The 24850-nt window shown below is 38.3% G+C and overlaps 1 protein-coding gene across 5 annotated transcripts in view; it reads right to left on the reverse strand.

Annotated features, from left to right (window-relative positions):
- The window catches only part of Dclk1 (doublecortin like kinase 1), a 368880-nt gene that overhangs the window by 68574 nt on the left and 275456 nt on the right, over positions 1–24850 (reverse strand). For 2 of the 5 annotated variants that reach the window (XM_004631084.2, XM_004631083.2), the window contains exons 1-4: positions 21324–21678; positions 20321–20415; positions 5852–5936; positions 3131–3239 (exon numbers count right to left, since the gene is read on the reverse strand). In XM_004631084.2, coding sequence (XP_004631141.1) covers positions 3131–3239; positions 5852–5936; positions 20321–20415; positions 21324–21342 — 308 coding nt within the window. In that variant the 5' untranslated portion in view covers positions 21343–21678. Of the gene's footprint in view, positions 1–3130; positions 3240–5851; positions 5937–16408; positions 16765–20320; positions 20416–21323; positions 21679–24850 lie in introns of those variants that run through there. The other 3 variants (XM_023715092.1, XM_004631081.2, XM_004631085.2) reach the window with 3 other exon arrangements.

Genomic DNA, 24850 nt, shown 5'->3' on the forward strand with positions numbered 1-24850 from the left:
ACAGAGAGAGAGTCAGGTAGAGACAAATACAGACACAGACACAGACACAGAGACAAAGAAAGAGAGAGAGAGAGAGAGAGAGAGAGAGAGAGAGAGAGAGAGAGACAGACAGACAGACAGACAAACAGAGACAGAGACAGAGACTGAGACAGAGAGACAGAGAGGAGAATGAACAGTTACAATTTTAAAGCAGTTCTGGTGCCTTATCACTAAAAATGTGAATAGTGCAAGAGGGAGGAGAGCCGAGAGCTTGTTCGAGACTAGAGCACACATACCGCTGACTTCTGTGCCATTACTCCATATGCGCCAAGCCAGTGATACGTGGAGGGTCCCTCCTAGCATGCCCTACAAGGTGCTCTCACATCTCCTGAATGCACAGCAGCTCCATGAATTTGCCTTGGTGAACTCAAAATATGTTCCATAGAACAGACTCATAATCAAGCATGTTTCTCTCAGTTGAAGTCACCAGCCATTACTTCCCTCAGCCTGTTCTCAGGGTCACTGAGGCCACCTGAAAACTTCCTTGTGGAGCACAGGCAGAAATCTCAGCGGACCTAGCCATAGGGCACTACCAAATATACACTGGCACAAGACTACAGAAGACCTGTGTGGCCCTGTTATTGAGTCCATTGCTGTAGAAAATCTGTCCATATAGCATACTATTAAAAGTAGAGGAACAAGCTGGCCCATGTTAATATATATTCATTTCTCAAAATATGGCAGAATGTACCCACAAGCCATGTGTGCCACTCACAACATTTTTAGCTCGCTTTTGTTTTCTTGGCCCTCTGGAAAATATTAAAAGAATGTTTCATGGTACCTCTGGGGAGGGAGAGAGGGCACATGCCATATGTCCTTGTTCAGCAGGAGCTGAATACTAACACTTTGGAAGCAATCTGGTATTTAGACTCTGGAGTTTCATACAGTGAGACTCAAGATGTGAACTTATGCAAAATAAATATAATACAGCTTAGAATGAAAAGAATTCATTCTGGATGGAGAAATAAGAAATCACTAGTGTGAAAAGACAGGCACAGCAGTACTAAGATGCCATCCTAATATGTGGATCAGCTAGGAGAAATAGCACATGGCCACCGTGTAAGCCTTAACAGATGATGAACATTGGCAAATAACCAGACACCCCACTGAGAAAAGCCATGGCAAGCTGCTAGAAACAGGGCTTTCTGCTACCATGAAAATAAAAAGGGTTAGATTTACAATCAGTAAAAGGATCAATGAAATACAAACTTAGGTAAACACACGCACACTTGCTTATGTACCTCCTACCATCTCAGGAAGGGTTTTCCCAATTTTTCTCATCTGTAAAGGGCTAAAAGAGATTTGTGTGGTCTTGGCTCAGCTATGCCAGGCTCTGGAAGGAGACCCCTTAGAGGCAGAGAGGTGAGAATCGTGGGCTTGGGAGCGCAGCTTTGATTTGTGCCTCAGCTGAATCACCTTTGGTGTTTAACTTGTTCAGTCTTTCTTTCTATAGAACAAGTCTATACTGACTTTGTGGGATTGCTATGATAATTACACAAAATATCATAAGGTAAGGGTCTCATAGATAGATTATGTCAGCAAACAGTGTTTTAGAACCTAAATGTTTTAGAAGGTAGGAGGTCTAGGAAAGCAAAGCAACTTTTTTTTATTTTTGCAACCAATATGACAACCACTGGCAGAACTCTGAAGAGGAGGATTAGCAAATGGGGGAAAGAGAGGAGAAAGTGATCTGGTAGGATCCACAAAAGGGACTTTCCAGCTTCGGATTGCTCAGGCCCTTCTTTCATGAAGAAGGGGCAGCTACAGGGAGTTGCTGACAGTTGCACATACTGTGCCCAGCTGGCATGGTGGAGTGGAGCAAGGTTGGAGCTCAAGGGTAGCTTAATGAGGGCTCGGCTTCCTTAATGGGGAGCTTTTTCCAAGTCGTGCAGGGAGGGGGCAGGAAACACACGAGTAAGCAGTGATGAGACTGACCCCTCATGGTAGCTGAGGCTCATCACAGACTTCGATCTCTAATGTGGCACTGCTTGTGCTTCTAAATCAGTGCCCTTGGAGAAGAACCAGCTCTGTCTCTTCCAGACTAAATCTTTGTTGTCTGTCTTCTAGTCTGAGGAATCTCCTTCATTTGGTAGTATAGACCATAGGAGTATGACTTACAAGCGGTGTTGAAGATCTGGCAGTGCCCGCCCTCCTGGGAGCAAGAAGGATGATGGGCCAGCTCTTGAGAGCCGCACTCTCCAGAAGTGAGCCTCGCTCCTCCTGACCTGCCAGCCCCGCCCAGCCACTTCCAAGAGGAGGTTGTGAGCTCTGATCGAGTTCCCTAAAGCAAACTGCCCAAGAACAAAAATCCAAATCTGACATTGAGCTGAGGGTTTGAAGTCGCCTTAGTGTGGGCTGTAACTTTATCAGCTGTCACTTCTCCATCTAGTAGTTAAGAGCTATGTCCTCCATTAGGCATCAAGAACCAAGGAATAAGTCATTCACTCTAAAACCTTCCATCCCACCTGCAATTACCTGGATCATCCATTTTAATGCTGCAATTTTAAGTGGCAAAACCATTTTTGTTGGTGATATATATATATAAAAGCCTTTCAAGGTTATCATAATTTTATAGTAGTATGTGTTTGAGATCAAACTTTACAAGAATATTCTGAGCGCTACAAAATACTTTTCAAAAGAAGTATGGGAAAAACTATTCAATAATGTTTTAGAAGGATTTTTTTTTCTTTTGGCTGGCTTTGGCTGCCTTAAGGGCGCGTCTGGTAAGGCATGTGGAGCGGGGGATTGAACCGCTGTATCTGTGCCTGACTGCGTTTGCATAGGCAAGCACTTAAGCAACTGAGCTAACCAGCAGGCCTCCCCAATATGATTTTTTAAAAACAAGATGAAAACTTACCTGAAAGAGCTGGCAAAGTTTTGTTGAGTACATTAGAAAAAGAAATCAGTCTTTAAAAAATAGATCGACTCTAAGAATCACTACATTTTTCAAGTCTGTTGTTAGATTTTTTTTGCATCTGGGGTTGAAACATTAACTTATTCCATATGTGCCACAGACTACAAATAGAGACAAGTCTTAAAAACAATGCCAAATGTTCCCTTTAAAGTTCCATGCAAATGATATCCTTCTTACCTTTCTACACATTCCTTGACAACAGCGAAGTTTCCATCTCCTATTGTCCTTCCGACTTTATATCGTTCTGTTATCGTGGCTGGAATCTGGAAGCCTTCCTCTGACACTTCTGAAAGGACCATTAGTATGTTTTTATTGGTGTAAAAGGGGACACAGATGTTATACAAGGAGATATCTAGAAGTATCATCTAATAGATTGGAATTGATTCATAATCAATATGTCATTCTCCATACATGATGGGATTGGCCCCCCTGACTTTGAATATACTCAACAGTTTTAATGAAGATGATAAAATAAAAGGAAACATATGGCGTCCACCTCCACTTACATAAAGGGCAACTTATATTTTATGCTGCAATGAGAATTCTGAAGAGAAAGTTTTACTTTTTTTTTTTTAACTTCATGCCAATTTGATCAATAACATCTACCAAATACCAACTGTGAATGGATAAATGACATTCTTATATATGGCACAGGAGGAAAATTCAGTTCTTAAGGGATTCTGGGCTGCTTGACACGGTATGAGCATGAAAAATGCCTGCTGTTTGGATACACAGTTTTACTACATCCTGAAATGGTGATCTCCGTAAAATCTCTTACGAACTAAGCGCTGATTGCCACCCCTCCCCAGTACCAATGAGAAAATTTTAGACAAATGTTCTCACCAGTGACCTGCATAGCAGATGTTGAATTAAAATTGTAATTTTTATTATGTTTGTGAACAGAGCAGGATTGTACTTTCATTTATGTTAGAGTCAGTAACACATTGCATTTGTCCCCCCAAAATGCATTTTGAAATATTTAAAAAATGTCTAATAATGCTTCAAATATCCAAGGCTATAAACTTAAATAAGCCACACTTAGGTCACATAAATATACAGGATAACTTTTAACATGTTAGGGATGTAAAAAGCCTTTTATAGCTGGGCTCTAACACTTACTTGCTTAAAAGTAAATCCTAGCTCTCTCCCAAGCAGTTTGAATGCAAAATGTGATGGGGGCCTAGCGGGTCTTATAAATGTGCTCCTCTTCTGACCTTTCATCATAAACTCAGATTAAGCATTTCTACTTAAATGAAAACCTTAGGAGGTGAACCAGCTTTCTGGTGAAATTTGCAAATTCACCATCACTCCATATCATTGGGGAATGACGTATGAAAACTAACAATTATTGGCTACCTACTTTAAGACCTTTATTTTGGTGTGATGATATTGAGTCCACACCACTCTGGATTCTAAGGTGATGGAACTTCTGGAAAGTGTTGTCTAAGTGTGGGATATCCACTGCTGCTATGGCCCTCGGCATTTATTTACACAGCCTCTTCACCTCTTTGTGGACAGTGTTTTACTCTTCCCTATGAGAAACTACATGGGCAGTCCCTGGATCGAGTGAGAGCTTGGAGCCCTTCCTTTTTCCTACCTGGAAAATAAGCCATAATCCTGCCTTTGTGTCAAGGAGTCAGCCTGGGGATTTCTGTGTCCTCTATGGGAATGGGAGACACGATTGGCAATGTTTCGAATTCACTGCAAAACACCTGAATTTCTGAAACATCATCTATGTGACAGTTCTAAGGCTCTTTAGTACCCGGGCAGTTAAAGTAATCATCTTTGGTTGATGGGGATGAATGTGACCCTATAGATTGAAATGGAAAGACATAGTTCATTTTTCCTCCCAGTGGGAGCATTCACCAGAGCACCCATCCAAATACAAACCAGGCCTGGAATTTCTTTTCCCTGACTATTGATAGAGACCCTTTTAGGTTTTTGGCTAAAAAGGTTCAGCCAAAAGCTTAACCAAGGGCTATTTCATTTCATTAGGTGAAAACGAGTTGGAACAAAAGAGATCTGTAGGTGATTCATGTATAAATCTGCAATAATTCCTGATATTGTGTGGTAGCCAGGAAATAATTCTAATGCAAATCACACACTTCATGTAATTAAAAAATATGTAACATGAAGGGTGCTTTGTGGGAAAATAGCAAGACATAACATTTAAAACAAATTAGCTGATTTTTAAAAGTAGTTTGAATAGAAGACGTATATTTTTTTCAAATACTTTTCTCTAATGGATTTAAACTTGGTAACAATCCCCAGAGAGGGCATGGGAGTGTTTTGCAATCCCTGTTTTATAGAATAGGAACTAAGAGAGAGTTGAACATTCTTGCCTCAAAAGCATCTGATGAAGTAGCGAACACTTTTGTTATGGAACCCAAATCATTAGGCCACATCACAGAGAAATTAGAAATTGAATACACTTATGGAAAAAAAAGAAAATTTTTCTATTTCCCTCAATGAAATCTTTTTGTAAATCTCTCTTTTAATACCCCGAGTTTACTCAAGCTAGAGCACATCTGTGAGACTGTGACTTCCCAGAGAGTCAACAGTCCTTAATATGTGAAACATGAGCAGAGCTTGGGAACACAGAGGCAGCAGTCACCCTATCTTGTTTCCAAAGCAGGCAATAGCTGGCCTTGCTTGGAAATAAGGATCCTGAGAGGATGTGAAGTGCCTCCCAATTATACCACCTCCACCCTCCTGTTCTCAAAGTGCAGATCCCATTGCTGGTTGAAGCCATAGTCCATCTTATCCCCTTGTGATTGATCTTATGAGCTGCTTAAAATTTTCCTTTTCCTTCCATTCAATATGTAAGATAGTCAATGTATGCTGTGCTCCCTACAGGAGCTGAACCTTCTCTTAAATATCAAGTCCCTAGCTCATCACCTTCCCCGGGTCCATCATTCTCATCCATCGAGCTGCAGACTTTGGTGGATGCCAGTGAAGTAGAGGAGCCACCATGCTGAGAGCTCTGCAGGGGAACAGAAACACAAAATGAAAAGGAAGAGTCAGAGTGACTGAGATGCTACATACTGTGCTCAGCCTGGATCTTAAGAGATGGCTTTGCTCCCTCCCAGGGAGGATTTGGAAAAGGAGGTCCTTAGCATACTCAGTTTATGTCTGCTCTCTCTTCATTAAGCATTGGTGTGTTGTGTTGACTGGACCAGGCTAAACGCTGTAAGCATGGATGGTCCACAACTTCTTATTCCTTTTTCCTAAAATAAGCTTCCTCTAGGTCACAGTTTGGGTAACAGATGGTAGGTGTCTCACTGTAGTTTTGTCTACTGCAACAGATTGTAAACATGGCACTTCTGATCTTATTCACTAGTTTTCCTATTCTTACAAAAGAAAAATTATCTTCAATTTGCTTTTATAAAATTTCCTGAAAACATAAAGACTGTGCCTTACCACCATTTTAGCAGAAAGGTAATAGAGTGGGTTTGCTAATTTCACTTTGATGTAAAAGCACAAGCAATGAACAGATTACTAGTTGAAGAGTAAAAGCCTAGGCCTATGGATTACCTTGTAGTTTTGATGCACTTGACCCAACTCCCATGAGAACAAATAGAATAACAAGTGTGTCAGAGACCTCAATGGACCAATAACACCAAATATTGAATATTCTGACTGGCTGGGATGTATCTTCACAATGAATGTTTCCATCTCTGCATCTACTTCTTGAGAAAGGAATTGCACACTGCAAAACTATTACTGAATAATGAACAGAGCTTGTCCTACAAGATCTTCCTCATGCTTCCCTGGGCTTATCCACTTGGCTGGACTGATGAGAGCACTGGTTCCTGGTGCCAGCTGTCTGAGGAGCAGAGAGAAGGAAAAGAGCATCTGTGGTTGAATTGATAGTGAAGAGGTGATGAGGAGCAAACTTGATCTCATTTTCTTCTTCTTACCTGTTTCCCTTTAACCTTCTCCTCATTCCATTCAGCCTTAACTGTGCGCAAAGTAAGGGGTTGAAGAGATTTTATATAATCCATTGTACCCAACAACCTCCTGAGTAGGAAATTCTAAAATTTGATTTTTCATAACGTATATGCTTATAGTTGGGGGAATACTGTATAAATCACTGTGAGGCTGTTTGAATCAAACACCATAGAATACGTTCCTGGATGTGACAAAGATGAGCATATTCCACAGGATGAATTCACAACAGTGACAGTTGACATGACTGGGATGAAAGTTAATAGCAACTTCCTTGTCACAGATACCTTATATATATCCCTGAATGTCGCCATACTATTTGAACTATGTGTCCCTTAAATTCCAGTATCATTAAAATCCCCCAGCAATAAGGCTGGTGACTAGCTTAAGCTGTGTCTCCCTCTTCTCTTGTCCAGCCTTCCTCTGTGACTAGTACCACACATTTGTCACATGTCATATGAGAAAAAAGGGTTCCTATGTTAATCTTGAAACAAAGTTTTTCTTAGGGTGACACTACTGATTCATACTGTTCTGTGTTGAAGGCACTATAAACATGAGTCTCCCAACTATGCTCAGCTAAATTTTATGTCTATTTGTGAAAAACTTTTATTTGTAATACTGGGGTAGGAGGCTAAGATGAGGCAGATGTCATATGTTGATGCCTAGAGAAAATAATCATTAATATCACCACACTTGAGGGGAAGAGGCATATTTCCCAGAAAGCTACATCCTTTATCTCCTATGTCATTGCAGACATAATGGTGTTCTAGGCAGAGAAGCACCAACTGTCTAGGATGTAGACCTTCTCTTCTGAGCTTTCTGGTCCTTGAGTTTCTTCCAGCAGTGATACAAATGATGTTTCATTTTGTGGCCACATTGTGGTGGGAGTGGCAGCCACTGCCTCGCCTAGTGATATTTTTAAGTTTTCAAATACAAAGACACATTCTTTCATTAAGTGGCCAAGTTAATAAACAGATTGTGTGTTCACTAGCAAAGATGCCCACACTGTACACTCATTGGCAAAAAGCTGTTTCTACAATAAGAATATTAGGTTCTCAACAAAGAGCTCTGACCCAAAACATAGGAAAACATCTTTTAAGTTGAAATATTTTATAAATTTGCTGGATATTATCCACTAAGCAGCCTTATCAACTAATGAATCCCATTTTCAACAGTATCACCAAATGTCTGGTGTCCTGGATGTTTGCCATGATAATAGTGGTGTTTTCTCTGCTATACGAATAAAGTCCCTCAAGATTTTTCGCCTCTGTTCTAAAAAAATTAGGATTCACGTAAGTTTGCTTATATCTACAATTGTTTATTTTCAACTTTAGCTTTGTGTTTCTCAAAATGTACCCTCAGCCATCTCAAGTTTCCTGTTGAGGGCAGCACATGATTGAAAGTCTTAAAAGAAAAACAACTTATTTATATATAAATAGTTTACTCTATAAATAGACAGTGCTTGTTTTGTTTATTAGATAGAGGAAAAAAGTGTATTAAACTTCTACTGGTGTTATTTCTTCTTTTTTGCCCCCAAAGGTGGTGAATGCCACCCACTTTCACAAGACAGTTGATCATTCATGGACTCAAAAAACTTTAAGGACTTGTATAAACCTAAATATTATCTATTCCATCCCACACCATCGAAAGGCCAAAACTTCCCCACAGGAAGACCAACTAGCTGGTCAGATGGCCTTTGTTCAAACACCACCAGTCCCAAACATACTACCCCTTCATCACTAATATGAGACAAAGTAGAATCACTTAGCTACGGTGAAGTTAGGTTCCTCTGGACTGTCTACTTATTATTCCTGTCATGTCTCTAAAGTCAGTCAGTACAGGTGTAACCCATTTTCCATGTGGGCGTGCTTCAGGATTTGGGGACAGTTACTCTTCCTGTGTTCACTCTGTTTCCACTTGCATACTACTTCTACCTGGTTATCCCCCTTTGGTGTCCACCCTGTGGCAGTGTTCCTAGATCCCCGCACCTGGGTGTGGACACACTCCAGCTGGAAGGATCTTTCTTTAAAGCTGAGGCTCAAAACCGAATGCGATAGTGTTTTGTTTTGTTTTCTGACCAGCCCAGAACGGGGAATGACAGAGGTTTCTTTCTTGTAAATAAAATATTAATTTGCTTCAGGTTTATACCAGCTCATTAGTGATGCCCTGTGCTTTGACCTTTCCTTGTGCTCACCAATGCACAGACTGCATTCCCACAGTCTGTGTTCAGGATGCTGGTGTTTTGGTCCAAGATTTCATATTTATTCATATTAAATGTCATCTTTATTACATTCATGTCCTTTTTACTTCTTATTTTTTGGATTCTGATTTTTTCACCTGACATTTCTGTGGCTCTTTCTCAGTTGAAGTCACTTTACTAAACAGAGTGGTTCTTTGAGTATGGCTGTTATTAAACCACCTCAACACTAACTTAAACTTTCCTGGAAAATTCTGAGCATTACTCTGATGCCTGAAGGAGTTTGAAAATAGTGAAGAAAAACCATATGAGTTCTTATTCTTTAGGACTGAAGTAGCTAGATTAACCAATCTTTATTTATGGATACAGAAGCTGAAAAAACCTATCTAAAGTTCTGATCACTTCCAAAAGAAGTAGATTTACCTATTTGGTTTCTCTGAGAGCATAAACCATATTAGATGGTACATGCTGCTAAGGTTTTGCTGCAGTCAATTTGCTAATACCAAAGCATCTGGAGGTACAGTACAAAACACAGTTATTTTAGCATTTAATGCAATTAGCTACTCTGAGAGACGTTGTGACATTTCAAATGTCACCACCTCCAGCAGATTTAATGGGAACCATTTGGGCAGGTTGCTGACACCTGGATGCTTGTATAGTACACCTTCATAAAAGAGCTGCCTTAAGTAAGAACACATCCTAAGTGTAGCTATTTAGTTTGGATCACATAACAGATGGAGAACATACCGTACTTTGTGCAGTAAGTGAGAAAGCTAACATAACAGCTTTAACCACATTTTACCAAGATGTATATGATGACTATGTAGTTAAAAAAAAGCAGATTGTTTAAAATGTTACGAGTTTCTCCAGCCACTTGTATTCACGTTACTCAGCTGCAGATCGTGCTGCACCAAACTTTGCAAAATAGTCAACTAATACAATTGATCTCATCAATGTTGACAAGTTTCACCAGACAACTTTCATTTAGGTTTAATCACCGTACTGTTTCCATTTCACTTTTCATCATGGCATGCAGGTAGTTATGACTTTTTAAGTTACTATTGGTTTGGAGAAATGGTTGAAAAGAATAGAAGGCAAGTAATCATTGTCGACTTTATAATGGTTAGGTACAAACAATAAATATTTAATAAACTCTAACTGCTGCTTTGGTGGTCTTGACTGAAGGCTTGTGGAAATGTTGATGATGAGACAATATAACAATATTGATAATCCTAGCAGAGAGTATAAAACCCATCGGATTCTATGCAGTACAGAAAATCCACATATTTACAAGTGGTTGTGGGACAATTATTTGTGATATCAACCTGCAGAGACCTCATTTTTTATAAGATACAAAAGGAATACCTTTTCCCTCCAGATTCCTTTGTTTGGATTCTTCATTGTCTGCTCATTCAATAGACTTTGTGACATAGGCAGTCATGTGTGTAACTAAGAATGATATTAAAAAAAATTAAATGAAGATTTTAAATTTCATAAAGGTTAAATTGTTTAAAAGGCTAGAGAATTGGCAGGGCATAATGGTGCACATCTTAATCCAAGAGGTTGGGAGGCTGACACAGGAGGATTGTAATTAATTTGAGGCCAAACTGGGATACAAACTGAGTTCAAGGCCAGCCTGAACTACATAATAAGACCCTACCTCAAAAAACAAACAAAAAACCCCAAACAAACTAGAGAACTGTTATGCATGAAACTGATTACCTGAGGAGAGGAAAAAATAAAAATGAAAATGCTGGGATTATTTCTATGCTAGTGAAGCCATAGGAGCTAAGAATTTAAAAATTAAGTGCATTTATTTGTAATTTATAATCTGTCATTTCAGGTAGTCTTTGAATCTACTTTTCAGTATAAATTCATGGTCTGAACCAATTTTCTTGAAGAGGCTTTGTGATTGGGTAATGACAATGCCTCTATTCTGACTTACTCTTCATGAAGTCATAGTTTGGAAAGAGGCCAGAAAACCATTTCACGTACCCCCTCTGGATAGAATAATTTCCTCAGTGATTTACTTCTCAAATGGGGTTCTCAACCTGTAGTGAAAGGAGCTCATTATTCTTCTAGGCACCTACTACATTTAACTTAATACTCTAGTTATATTTAAAAAGTATGAACATAGTTTGGCATTTTTATAAATTTAGAAACATTTCCCTACAGTTGTACTTCTATTGTTGTGGACACTTAATAAATTTATCATGGAAATAATAAAGAGAACCAATTTGAACAAATTAATTTTAAAGTTAAAACCAAAATGCTAGATTTAAGACCAAAATATTGAACTTTTATAATAAATTAGATGTAAAAATTTTGCTGTAGAATTTTCTAAATTTAGCAACAAAATTCTCTATTTTTCTTTATACTGTATTATACTAAATATAGCATGATTTTTTTGTTCTAAACCAAAGATTAGACTTGTAATATTTTATCATTATTTACTTAACTATAAGGTTTATTGAATATAACCATTTATCCTGTGCTTTTAAAAAAAATAACTTACATACATGCACGCTCACAGACACATAAACAAATGTACATATTCCTCCCTGCAAATTCGATGAGCTCAAGAAAATAGTTCTAAGCTCAGGAGAAAGCTACCATATTTTTAAAAGGCCTGGAAATGTTTTTTTAACCAGTTGCCAATTTTATTGACAAATTCACTTCCAAGGCAACCCTGAGAGGAAGGTGTGTTATTGATTTTAACTGCAATTAACTGAAACGGACTTCCTCATCAGATAATCATCTTATTTTTGTTTTAATGTCAGTATTTTATACTTTAGATGTTACATGTTGCTATTCTGAAGTATCTCAAGTATCACTTGCTGATGCTAATCTCAAGACAAGACTTTCCAATGCATGATTATAAAGGTGACCTTTCGCCCATGCAGTCATTCCATCTCAACCTCTATCCATCAAACTTTCTGAAAGAAACTCACTGAACAACATAGGCAGGTTTTTTTCTGTTTATTACATAATTATTCTAAGGTAGAAGTGTCACAAAATTAACTTCAAGAGGAATAACATGATCCAGAATGAAATACAAGATACAACATTTTACAATGAAACCACAGCACAAACAGATGGAACTTTCAAAACTGGGTAGTTCAGTGAAACATTTCATTAGTTCTCAGCACTACAGAACTCTGCTGATGGCCTGAAATGTTGGATTTAAAAATATAGTGCTGTTTAAAGCATTCTGACACCAAATACTCAAAAAGAATATGCATCCAAGCAATTAAAATCATAAGCAGAAAGTACATAACCTCTTTATAAAAAATTTTATCCAAATTTCTAACATAGTGTATTTCAAAGTAAAGAGTCTTTAGAAAAAATAAACTTAATTCCTTGCATGTTGATGAGTATAAACTCCTCAAAAACATATCACAAGACAATTAACTGTCATACCTTTTTGCCTATAAACCTTCAGTTACTTTCCTGGCTTCAAAAACATTCTGCGGCCATGTATAATACAAACACCCATGTATCACATGCATCATTTATACTATTTTGGAATTTATTCATCATCTTAACTAAAATGAACCACATTTTAAAAACATCATATATCATGCACCCTTAAAAATTATAGCAAGGGCCTCTGACTTGCTATTTTTTTCACATGCATTACAGCACAAAATTACAAATATTTTTCAGATGACTTACAACAGACCGCATCAGGCAATTGGTATATTGAATTCAATACATCTCTAATTTCCATACTATAGTTCCACAGTATATCTCAATCAAATATAGGTGTCACATGCACAATTAGAGATGATGGCACAGCTAATGCAAAGATGCCTAAATGAGCGAACATACACATAGATAGTAAAGTCAATCGATTAGCATTTTCAAATGTGTATGTACTTATGTAGAAACATACATACATATAGCAGATACGTTCAAAGTGTGTCAGTGTGTCTTAAAAGTACTTTAGCTTTACAGGTCATCTGGCTTTGTTATTAGACATTCTCGAAATCAAGCACAATTTAGATTCTCTGCTATTCATGTTTCAGGATAACACTCAACTACTCACAACTATGAAACACTGTTTCATTTTTTAGTGAATACTAACTCACAATCACTACTGCTATTAATATGCACAATAGGAAAACTTCAGTTACAGTATTCAAGTTTTTAAATGATTGAAAGCTAAGATGTATCAATATGAATGTTAATGTGTACTTGGGTTTAATAGTCAACACCATATTGGATTTGTCTGGGTTTCAATTTTGCCTTATCTGTATTTCAAGTTTTGGAGATAAGACAGTATATTAGAGTATTTGGGGCCATTTTACTGTAATAGGTTAGCACACTTATTTGAACTTAAACATGCTCCAAGCAGTACTCTGTAGTATAGCACTTTATGATGTAAAGTTTTCCATATAATTCAACAACAGCCAGTAACTTATAAGGTGGGTCGCAAATACCACCCTTTATTATTCATGGTCTATCACATGTGCAGAGACTTACACAGGCACACAGCAAGCCCTGCAAATTCACATAAACACCCACACCCCTGTATAGATACATGGCCACCTTGAAAAACTTAGTAGTCCAACAGTAAAGTACACAAATTAATTTTTCAGCATATTCTATATTTTCATTTACTTTAAGAAGAAATGTGGCTTTTAGACTTATTTTTTAGGAGAAAAAGAAAAAGCCCACTCATGTACAGACTGCAGTGGATGCAACCAAAATATCCCTGTGGTTAACATAGGAAACACAGGTAGTATATTAATTCTGGGTCATATGATTTTAGAAATTGTTTTTCTGAACAATTCAGATGGGTTAACTGATGAATGTAAGGGCATTTACAAATGGGCAGGCCTGCGCGACTTGAAAAGTCTGTGGCAATAGAGGAATACTGTGGACCCTCCCTGCTCCCTCTCGATTGATCGGACAAGAGGAGAACATCTCATTTGGCTTTTACAACCGTTGTCACTTGTGTTCATAGTGAGCTGCATACTTTATGTGTTATTAGGTTTTACATTTCTAAAGTGTCAAAAGCAGGGGGATATTTCTATTATATTTTCCTTTTATGTCTAAGGAAAAAAGTGAGTGAAAAAAAAAAAACTGGTGCTTAAGTAGCACACAACCTTCAGAGCTCATTTAAAGATTTTCCTAAGGACAAAAATGCATAGTTTTTGCTGGAGTGATCACTTGCTTGTAGATCCATTTTAAAATTCAGTGTCTAATTTATAAAAAGAATTCTGGAAGTAAGGAAATTTTAAGTGCTTATAAATCACCAATTTTATTTCACCAATGAAGCAAAACTTCTGCTTTGTCACCGAGGACTTTTTATTTCTGCGTTAGTATAATAGAATTATGCCCTGCATAAAAAGAGATCTTGAAGTCTATAAATGGTGTGTTATTTCAATCTCTGAGGGGCTTGAGTTTCAAAAATTAAATGATATATATTGCCCCTGAAAAGTCCTTTAATAAAAGTCATATGTTTCAAAGATTAAATGCTGTGGAATAGCATTTGCCTTGGAACTGCTTGAATGGAAAGTTGGCCATGATACCTATCAGCAATTAGTACAAGTCCAGTTTCTTTTCGCCATGTCTAAACAAAGCCTTGGGCTTTATATCAATTGGCAATATCTTCTACTTATCCAGAACAAATAGCATTTATTGGACCTCTCTAAGCAGTAGTTGTCCATAAGATTGACAGTGCGGGGAAGTTAAAATTACTGGAATTTATTTTTGTTCTGCACCATTTGACCCCACCAGTTTTAAGTTAACTGTTCCAGTGCTTTCTCTACATTTTTGACAGTTTAGTCAAATACATACTAATCTTTTGTGGGCTCAACTGTATTAAGTAATGTATTTTACAAAGACATAACTAAAACAGACACCAGCACAGGCAACCTCACAGATGTTTACTGTTTCAGCTAAGACAAAGCAGCCTTTTGATCTCAGCAGGAGCCTCTGTTCACTTCTATTGGAAACAGTTTTAAAACCTGAGGTCTTGAACAGGTATTATTATGAATGGTTCTTTTAAGATGTAATGGTTCAGTTTGCAGTTCTCAAATAACCTGTCAAAGACGTGTCTTTCTGTCCAACCGACAGGATAATGAGGCACTAATTAATCAAGGGCTGAGTTCTCAAATGCTGTTAGATTGCCTGAACTTTACATGTTTTTCTTTAGATTGGAATATTTTACTCACCTGTAAAGTGAGGTGCTAACATAGGTAACTACATAAACCAGATGGTAAAATGTAATTGTTGAACAGTCTGCCAAAGAGATAACTCAGTAACATTTAAGACCTTTTTTGACAACTGAATTTCTCTCCATCTTGAATCAAATGCTTTTAAAATTGTTTTCAAGCAAAGTTTGAAAAAAATGCCAAGTCAAAGCCTCCAAATGCATCATACATTTTTGACTTATCACCTACTGAGATATGTTAAGTCTGGAAAACATAAAAAACATGCTTCATAAGTCTGAAGTTGTTAGTGTTTGAGCTAGTAGAACTAAATGATCATGGGATATAGTTGAAGTAGACTAGACCATACACTAAATTAATTTTTAACATTCAGATGTTTAAAAATTATTTTGTGTTTAAGCAAAGCTGACTATGATTTTAAAAAGAGAAGACTAGAAGAGTAGAATTAGTGGGTTAATATTTAACAGTGGGTTATAATAATAGACTTACTTGGTTTAACACAAAAGCAGTTTTGCATATGAAAATTTCCAAAACACCAGCAAGATCCAGAATGTATCAGAATGTAGATTTTGATACTTGGGTCTAATTTATATAATAGCACCATTTAAGAGAAGTTTTATTCTCAAATTGATTTTTTGGAAGGCATCCAGACATAATTTTTTAAAAGCTCTCTGTGTTAAAAAAAATCCTTGCTTCAACCTTTATACATTTGAAAAATTACATTTATGGTTGAAAGGAAGAATTATATAATTTAGGCCAATACCATGAACAAGTTCCTCATGTTTCCATATAATTTAAACTATAGTCATACTGTCATCTATAAAAGATCAATTGAAAAAATAAAATTTACATGACAACAAAAATAAATTTCCTAATATCAAAGATTAGGTCCCATGAGATGTATTCTTGACATGATTTTCTAATGCCCCTCAGATTTATTAACCCCCAAAATTATCAGGAAGAAAAAATTCTAATTAAATATTTTCATTATTCTACAGTAAAAGTACCTCTAAAAATCAGTTATCCAAATTTTAAAAAGAATATTACTTTAAGAATAAAAATGTCTGCTAGTGCCATTTTATTACTTCTTCAGTAAATACAGGAAATTATATCTTTGTGTCTGTCCACTGTTAGCATGTTCTTTTTCTCAGTGTTGGGCTCATACATGAAATTTGTCTAGAGCCAGGACTCATGCAAAAACTTCATCAACGGAGTGAAACTTTCTCCAACCCAATCAAATAGAGAAGACAGTTTTAAAAACCTTTCCTGCAAGGATATATAACATGCTACATATTTATGTTTGTATGTTTTGGTCTATATTATTTCAAAGTATGCAAAACTCTTTTGTGTCGTTTACTACTAGACACTTGCTTAGGAAATGTGAAACCTTCACCCAATCACAAACCATATACACTGCTCCATTGTGTCTTTTACACTGAGTCTCCTACTGAGTCCAAATCATCCGAGGAGAGGGGGCGGTACAGGTCCTGAAAGACGAAGGGCAGGGACATTTCGTTTATTTGCTTTTGTGGGTGCCCTGTTGCTTCCAGAGGAGCAACTCTGAATGGCATCCTTGGTTTCTAGTATTATTAGAAATTTACTTTGGGTATGAGAAAAGAAGACAATGAAGAAACCATCTACATAGATAAAATGATAACTGATTTCACCTTAATGACATGATAAAGACTACCTGATCTGTTTGTGAACTTTTCCCTTCCTTCCTGCTCCATTCAGTTGAGGCCCTGATGTCCACCAAGGCCAGCTCTGCTACTCTGTATCTAGAAAATCTTACTATGAACATTTCCTTTCCATTCTTTCAGAAAAGGAATGTGCTTGTCCCACAAAATAATTTATCAGCTGCCCCAGCAGGTATTTAGCATATTCTGGTTCTCGAGCAGCAACTCATGCACTTTGGACACAGCAGAAATGCCAAATTCCCCATCCACTCCCTTCCAATGCTCCTTCCTGTCCCCAGCCACTTGCCCACCACGTCACCTCATCTTCCCTCCTGGGCCTTGATGCTGTGAGATCTCTCAGTTGGTAGCCAGGCAACCAGCTCAGATCTGCCAAGTGTCTACAGTTGGCTTTTTTTCAATTTGCTACCTCCCACTCTGCACATCATCTGATCAGATAATCTACAAAAGTCAGCGATGTGGGAGGATAAGAAGGAGCTTCATTTAACCTGCACAACACATATCATCCTGAGGTCTTGAGAAATGGAACCAAAAGAGTTCATGGACAAGAAAAGAAGCTCTGAGGTCCGATTTTGTGACCACTCAGATACTTCTAGATAGCAGCCGAATTCATTGTTCTTTGTAAAAATGGGGACATTGCTTAGTACTCTGCCATGAATATGTTTATGAAACAAAAATTGAACATGTAGAATTAATTGTATATGACAATTCTAAAATCACAAAAGAAGTAACATAAAAACAGAATTTAAGGGAGGTAAAAAAGATGATTGATTCATCCCTAAGTAAAATATAGATTTTCTTATTTCTAATCAAGGTAGTCAATTTTCCAAATACTTTAAAAAGAAAAAAACAGCTCATATCCTTATATTTTACAGAGGGCAAGAAGTGTGTGTGTGTGTGTGTGTGTGTGTGTGTGTGTGTGTTGGAATGGGAGCAGCTAACTCATTTTTCCAGCTATGTTGCTAGGCAACACAGGAGGGAAAAAATAGAAATAGCTCCTGTTTTCTAATTTGCAATAAAATGAGTTAATTTATTCTTTGAAGTGCCTTCTTTTAGCACATGCCATCTTTTTCTTATTTCAGTATTTCCTGCATAGGAATATAGCCAAACATTTGAGAAGAATATTAAGTTTGAAATGGGAACAGTTTTTAGGGATGTCCTAGGCTCAGTTTAACTGGAAGGAATTATTTGATGCTGCTGTCTGCACACCAGGATGGAAGGTCCTGCCACTACCACAACTGGGAACATCTCCATGCACTGACATGGTACATAGATAGAGGATGCTCATCCATTGAAAGCCTTGAAAACAGAACCATCTTTGAATATATGCAGCTAAATTCAAACTCTTGGAAACTAAACCATCTTTGAATATATCCAGTGAACTACTTACAATCTGTGTTTAATAAATATTTTCACGTGGTGATAAACTCTTTGTCCCCCTAAAACAAATGGAATACTCTCCACCACTTCAAGTATGGTGCTTGCACTGGTACTATAACTGGTAAAATGAAGAGTCTGTCAGAAAACCTTGTGGTCATTTATTTCCCAAGCACTAAACGTGTTAATTATATAAGCCCATGACTATACAGCTGTGTGGAAATTCCTGCCTCAGTTAGATGAAATCCTAGAGAGGCAGAGAATACAAAGGGAAGTGATGGAAATTCTTACCTCATTCTGCCAACAAAGGACATCTGAGCACAGCTTTACACCTCCAGGGTTAGAGGGTCACAGGACAAACACAGTGGGAGGAAAGCTGGCTCACATCTGTAGCAGGGATTCCCAAGCATTCTTAATTTTAGCTCAACAACTAAATGTGAGGGACACCTATAAATTTAGATTGGATCAAAGGATAAAGAGGGATTTTTATGCTAGGCTGAGTCTCTGAAGTGCTCACTTCAAGAAAGAGAAAGTTCTCCACCAGAGGGTCCTTCCTGTGCTGGATATAAGGGCTGGCCCCACAGCCTGGAGCCTTTCAGTGTAATATTTAGAAGAAAAGAATGGCCACACTAGTTTCTTCTCTACTCAAGGATAGGCTATTAAGAGATTAAACAAATTCAATCAATTTTTCTTTGCATAGTTCAATGATTCCTGCACTTTAAAATGCTAAATTAGGCTAAGAAGACCCTAGCAGTAACACTCAAGTGGATTTGGAATAGGGTTATTTGGATTTTCTATCTGAAAAGAGACTTTCTTTTTTCCAAGTGAGACCCAGAAAGGGTGATAGACTTAAGATAACACAGCTCTTTAGTGGAGAATCTGCTGCCAAGACCCAGGTTTCATCAAGCAATTCAAACAAGCCCAACCTGATGTTAGGCTAATCAAATGAAGACAAATAATGAAACCTGATGTTTGGTATGACAGTCTCCCCTGTGCCCTCTACTTTAAGATGGCTGACAGTTCCAGCAGGCTAAAGACCAACTTGGTCAGTATATTTCAAGAAAGGGGGCTTCCTTCTTGGTTGAGGTTTAAATTTATGCAACTTAGATGGGTCACCTTGAAACACATAATAAAAGAAACCAAATTCAAGGTATCAGTATTATAGCTCAGTAGCTTCCAATGAGAGCTTGCTTATTAAACTATTTGTTGGGCATCATCATGAACTCTCCTAAAGGCACACATTCTGCTAGTGTTGCTTGTGAAGTCCAGACCATGAATGGCCTTCCATTTCTGCCTTCGAGCTTCCCACCTCCCCTTTCCAGTACTTTGATTCTTGCTATGATATTACTGGAAAGAACAATAGGCAGAGCACTTTTTGTACCCTGAATGAAGCATGAATTCTCATCCCTTTCCCAAGTATGGAAAAACTAATGCTTGTTTCTAACAACTCTTCCACTTTGGTCTAAAGGCTCAGCCACGTTCTTTATGATTACACAAGATGAAACAAAATGTGTTCACTGTGGGCTTCATTCACAAAACCACATCTCCTCTGAGGGTACCATCTTCTGTTCCACAGGCTCTCCACTGCTCAGTCCTCCCTTCCACTAACAACACTTACCCTTTTCCTTAAGCAGGTGGTGATCCATAATGCTATCTAATGAAAGTTCTTGCCGCTAAGGCAGCTTACAAACCAGTGCTACTAAACTCTGTGCCTTTAAAACAAAAAAGAGGATGACATCTCAAAGTAAATCAGCCAGTGTATGTTCTTCTGAGAGTTAAGATTTAGAAAAGTGGTCAGAGAAGTTAAAAGCTCTGCATTGTAGCTAAACCACAACAAGGATAAGTGACCCGGTATTTGTCACTCCCTACCCTGGCTGGGTGGAGACAAGTTAGAGACGGGCAGCACAATTTGCTAGCTCTGTACACCAAGGCACAGACACATCTCAAATAGTTAGCTTGCTTGTTTCCTTACCCTCTGCTTCCGTAGGCTTCCTGGGCTGGTTGGTGATGGGCTTGGCGACTTGCCCGAGCGAGGAGTGGAGAGCTGACTACCAGGGGTTCCATTAACTAGAAAAAAAAATCACAAGAGAAAAATGGCATGTTAGGGGATTTTCATGACAATTGATCGCCTCAGAGAAATAAACAGTGGGAGATGGCTGTCTGCTGAAGTGTAGACACCTATTTATCTGTGTCATGAAGAAAAGATTAGGAAGCATTCATCTTCACAAACTCACTGCTTTGTTAATTTTGTGTTTAATATAGCAGCACATTATATAATAGTTTTAAAAATGTATCCAACTTTCAAGATGAATTTATTAATGATGACTCTATCTGTGTCATCAAAGATTTTTGGAGTGTGGTTAAGGTCCTGAGACATTTTTAAGAGGATTCACCCTTAATTTTTATTTTAGCGGCCCAGCCCTATCCAGCAGAAAATAAATATCAGCACAGTTCACAAGTGATATTTCCACTGACTTCATAAAATAAATCACTGTGGTTTTGTAATTAATGACTTACTTCTAGCAGTTCCTGTACCCATTTATATCCTGTCCCTCCTCCAATCTTATTCTGATGGACCTGTCTTAATTAGTGCAAAGTAACTGGCTACAGACAGTGAGGAATTTCTCCTCACAACTTGTCTTTGCTGCCTTTGAAAATAAAAGCTGCTATCTATTGGGTTCAAATCACTGGCATTCTACTGGATTTTCAAGTTTTACACACTGTTATCGAAGCCAAGATAAAGCCACAGAACTCACATAAACAGAGCAGAAAGAGTACCATCACTTCTAAGAACAAATAAAACCCTTATGCAATATGATTTTATAAACATATAAGGTTGACTACATTTTACATCTAGAAATGACAACATTACAGTTCCACAATGAGTGAAGTAGAATTAAACAGGAGACACACACATCCTGGAGGGCGCATAATAAGAGTCTCCACAGGGGAGAGTGACAGTCCATTTCACTTACCTTCTATGAGTTCTAACATGGACACAGCCTTAGTGGGGGACCTGACAATAGCAAGAAGCCAAATCTCTTCTCAGCACTAAGCCGAGCACCAGCGGAAGCAGTTGGATTAGTTAAGGCTGGCTAAGGCTGCTCCAGAGCAGGCTGAATGAGATGCAGGATTCATCAGCAGATGCCTTTTCTGCGTAAGGCTGACGTCTTCCAAGCGGCAGTGGGAGGTGCGGGTTCTGTCTTAGGCTACATCAAAGGTGTCAATTAAGCCTCATGCCAACGCGGAGCCACTGCACCCGCCACCCGACACACATTCACTCCGGAAGCCCCAGCCTTCCCAGTCCTTTTCATTGAATCATAACGAAGTGCCTCTGGGGGCAAGAGCCCCAGTGACTCATCTGAGAATCAAGATGACAATAATTCCTTTAAAGCCTGGCAGCTACCAGGTAATAAGGACGCTCTCACTCCATGCAGCGGATAGGTCCAATGTTTATTGATTTTTCCCACACGATGTTTTCATAAAAACTTAATGGCCCATGAAAGTGGAAAGCTCCTTGTTTTGTCATCGTCTCCAAAGACCTTAAAAATGTCACATACTCCACGCTGCACTAGTTTGTAGTTTTGCCTTTGAAATATATTTGGGGACCCATTCTTAATAAAGAGACTACAGGCTTGTCGTGTGTGTGTGTGTGTGTGTGTGTGTGTGTGTGTGTGTGTGTGTTTTCAGAGTGCAATGAGATGCTGAGAATAATTGGCTTGCAAGCACACAGGACTGTATTTGTTGAATGAATTTCATGCTCCAGATTTCAGGCTGGGCTTCCCAGCCAGTGCCCAGTGAGGGGATAGCTCAGATGAAAAACCAAGTACTACAGGACAGGGGCACAGGAGACTCAGTACCAAGTCACAAGGAAAGGAAGAGATGTCCACTGTTGGGCTGCAGATAGTTTTGTGAATATAATATTTTCTTTACTCTCTTGGATTCCAGTTTATGTCTTTGTGTTTCAAAGGCTATGTAGATTGGGCAAGAATGACTAACCATGAAGCAGACCTAGTATTGACAATTTTTTCCTCTGGCTTTTTTTTTTTTTTCCCTGAGTTGTGTTTCTGCAGTTCTGGGACTCTGCACCTCTGAGGCAAGTGCTTGAGCCCTGGAATACACTCTCTACCCAGGAGCAAGCTAGTGGAAAATAGTATTAAGAATGAATTCCTTGTTTCAGGAGGCAAAGGCAAAGCAAGACTGTATCTAACAAGTACCCATTTTATGTGTGTCTCTATTTGTTGAAGGCTTATTTTATTCATACCAGTCTTCCCTCCTTCTCTCTCTGTCCCTCTGTCTCTTTCTTTCTCTATTTTTTTTCCTATGAGGTAAATAGAATTATGCACCCCACTTCACAGATAAGGAAATCAAGCCATAAAGATGATGCACAATTTGATAAGCAGATGATAAAATCTCACCTACTCTATCTCAAACTTAGTCTTACTGCCACTTTCCCTTGCTGCATTAGATTTCTAGCCTGTAGAGAAATCAGAAAACTAAACTAATCATTCCAATGAAGTTTTTGGAGAGGGGAATGCTTGCCTCTTGCCATCAGAATTCTAATAACTAATAAGGTCAAGTCAGCCTCCACCCTATAGAGGGGACAATGGATAATGGTGTCAGTGGTGGGGAGCTTGGTAGGACACAGTGAAAGAGAAGTATTTCAATCTCAGGGGAACACCTGCTTCAGAGATAGTCATGGGAGGGGCAGCCAGCACCATGTATGAAAGGGACCTAAATAAATTATGCAAAGCAGATATGTGGCATTGCGTGTGTGTGTGTGTGTGTGTGTGTGTGTGTGTGTGTCTGTGTGTGTTGGGGAGGTTATGAATGAGGATAGAGGAATACAGAAAGGCTGCAGGGTGTGCAGGCATTAAAATTCACAATGAGTTTGGCTTTTGTCCAAAGGGCAATGAGAATCTATTGGATGATTACAAGTAGGAGTCATGGGATCAGCTTTGCATTTTAAAAGCTCTCAAGAGCTCTTGTCCCATCAAGAACAGATCAGAGGGAACAATACAGAGCACAAGGCTATCCTTAGAAGAATGTCAAGTAGAAAGAACAGGATGCATTAAGGGTCCTATGGCCAGAGACGGTGGCTGGTCCAGGACAGGGCAATGAGGATGGAGGTAAATGGAAAAGTTCCAGAAATACTTCAGAGATAAAAACTATAAAACTAAACTATAGAGCTTGATAATGGATTTGTTGAAGAAGATTAAAGCCAAAGGGAGCATGTTTGGAGAGATAATACAGAGTTTGGACATACTGAACTGCAGTGCCTTATATAATATCAATTCTGCAGTGTGGATTGGATAGTTTTTCATGTTTTTGAGAAGGAAACAGAGTTCAGCAAGTAACTTGCTTAAAGACAGATAGCTGAAAGGTGGCAGGGTAAGAACTGGAACTCAAATATGTCTGATTAAAAAAATTGTACTTTTTGCAGGCAGAGTTGAAGGCATCTGGGTTTCTCTCTCCCCTGGGAGTCCCAGACACACTCCTTTGTTGAAAGCCACCGTTCTTAGTGCTTCTGCTTGCATCACCAGCTCTCTGGACTAATGAAACTCAAATGCTGAACAAATCTTTCACCATCAGAGAGACTTGCACACAACCCACTTGGCAGTTGAGGATGACCTGTCTATCTCAGCATCAGGGGTCTGCCCTGAGTCTTTCAAACCCCAACGCATTAGAAATTTCTTAAAATAGCACTTCACCTTTAGAAATCATTACTCATTTTATTGCTGAATTGTTACTGGAGTAAATAATTGTTTTTCATAAGGCACATTGACATATGTGTTGAGTATACTTTTGTTTTATTCTGTAACACCAGAAGTCTCTGAGCACCAATAAGAAGAGCTTTGTTACTAATTTATTAGCACTTATTGAAATTTACCTTACAAATGGCATTATTTTCAAGAGGTCCTTATTCAACAATTATCTGGAATGGAAAAAATTCAACTTAATCTGGTTGTTGTTAAATAGCCAACAATAGTAGGCCTAGCAATTAATTATTTCAATCTGAATTACTAAGCTCTGAATTTGTTAAGAACTCTTCAGAACTACTGCTTCATGCTCAGTTCTGGTTTCCTTTGCTCCTATCTGTCTGGGTCCATTTTTTGTCAGTCTTGTCTTTTCTTACTCTGCTTATTATCTCTTGGTGGGAATGTGCCAAAATTTAGGATGGATTATCCACAGGTACAAGACTGTGAAGGTACTTCCTACCAGACCCACTTCACACTGCTTGTATTTAACTCAGCTGTCCTCTAAGCCTATGAAATAATCTGACAGTAGAAGCCAGTGCCCTCCTTGTTCATGAGTTTGACCTCTCCAGTTTCAGTTACTTTTGGTCAACTGCTATCCAAAAATATCAAATGAGTGGAAAATTCAAGAAATTCTTAAGTCTAAGTACCTTTATTTATAGTATAGTGTTATAGCTGTTCTATTCTACAATTCTTTATTGTTAGTATCTTATTGTACATTATTTATAAATTAAACTTTATCACAG

Source organism: Octodon degus, unplaced genomic scaffold (genome assembly GCF_000260255.1).
Source record: "Octodon degus isolate 3935 unplaced genomic scaffold, OctDeg1.0 scaffold00038, whole genome shotgun sequence".
Taxonomy (NCBI): Eukaryota; Metazoa; Chordata; class Mammalia; order Rodentia; family Octodontidae; genus Octodon; species Octodon degus.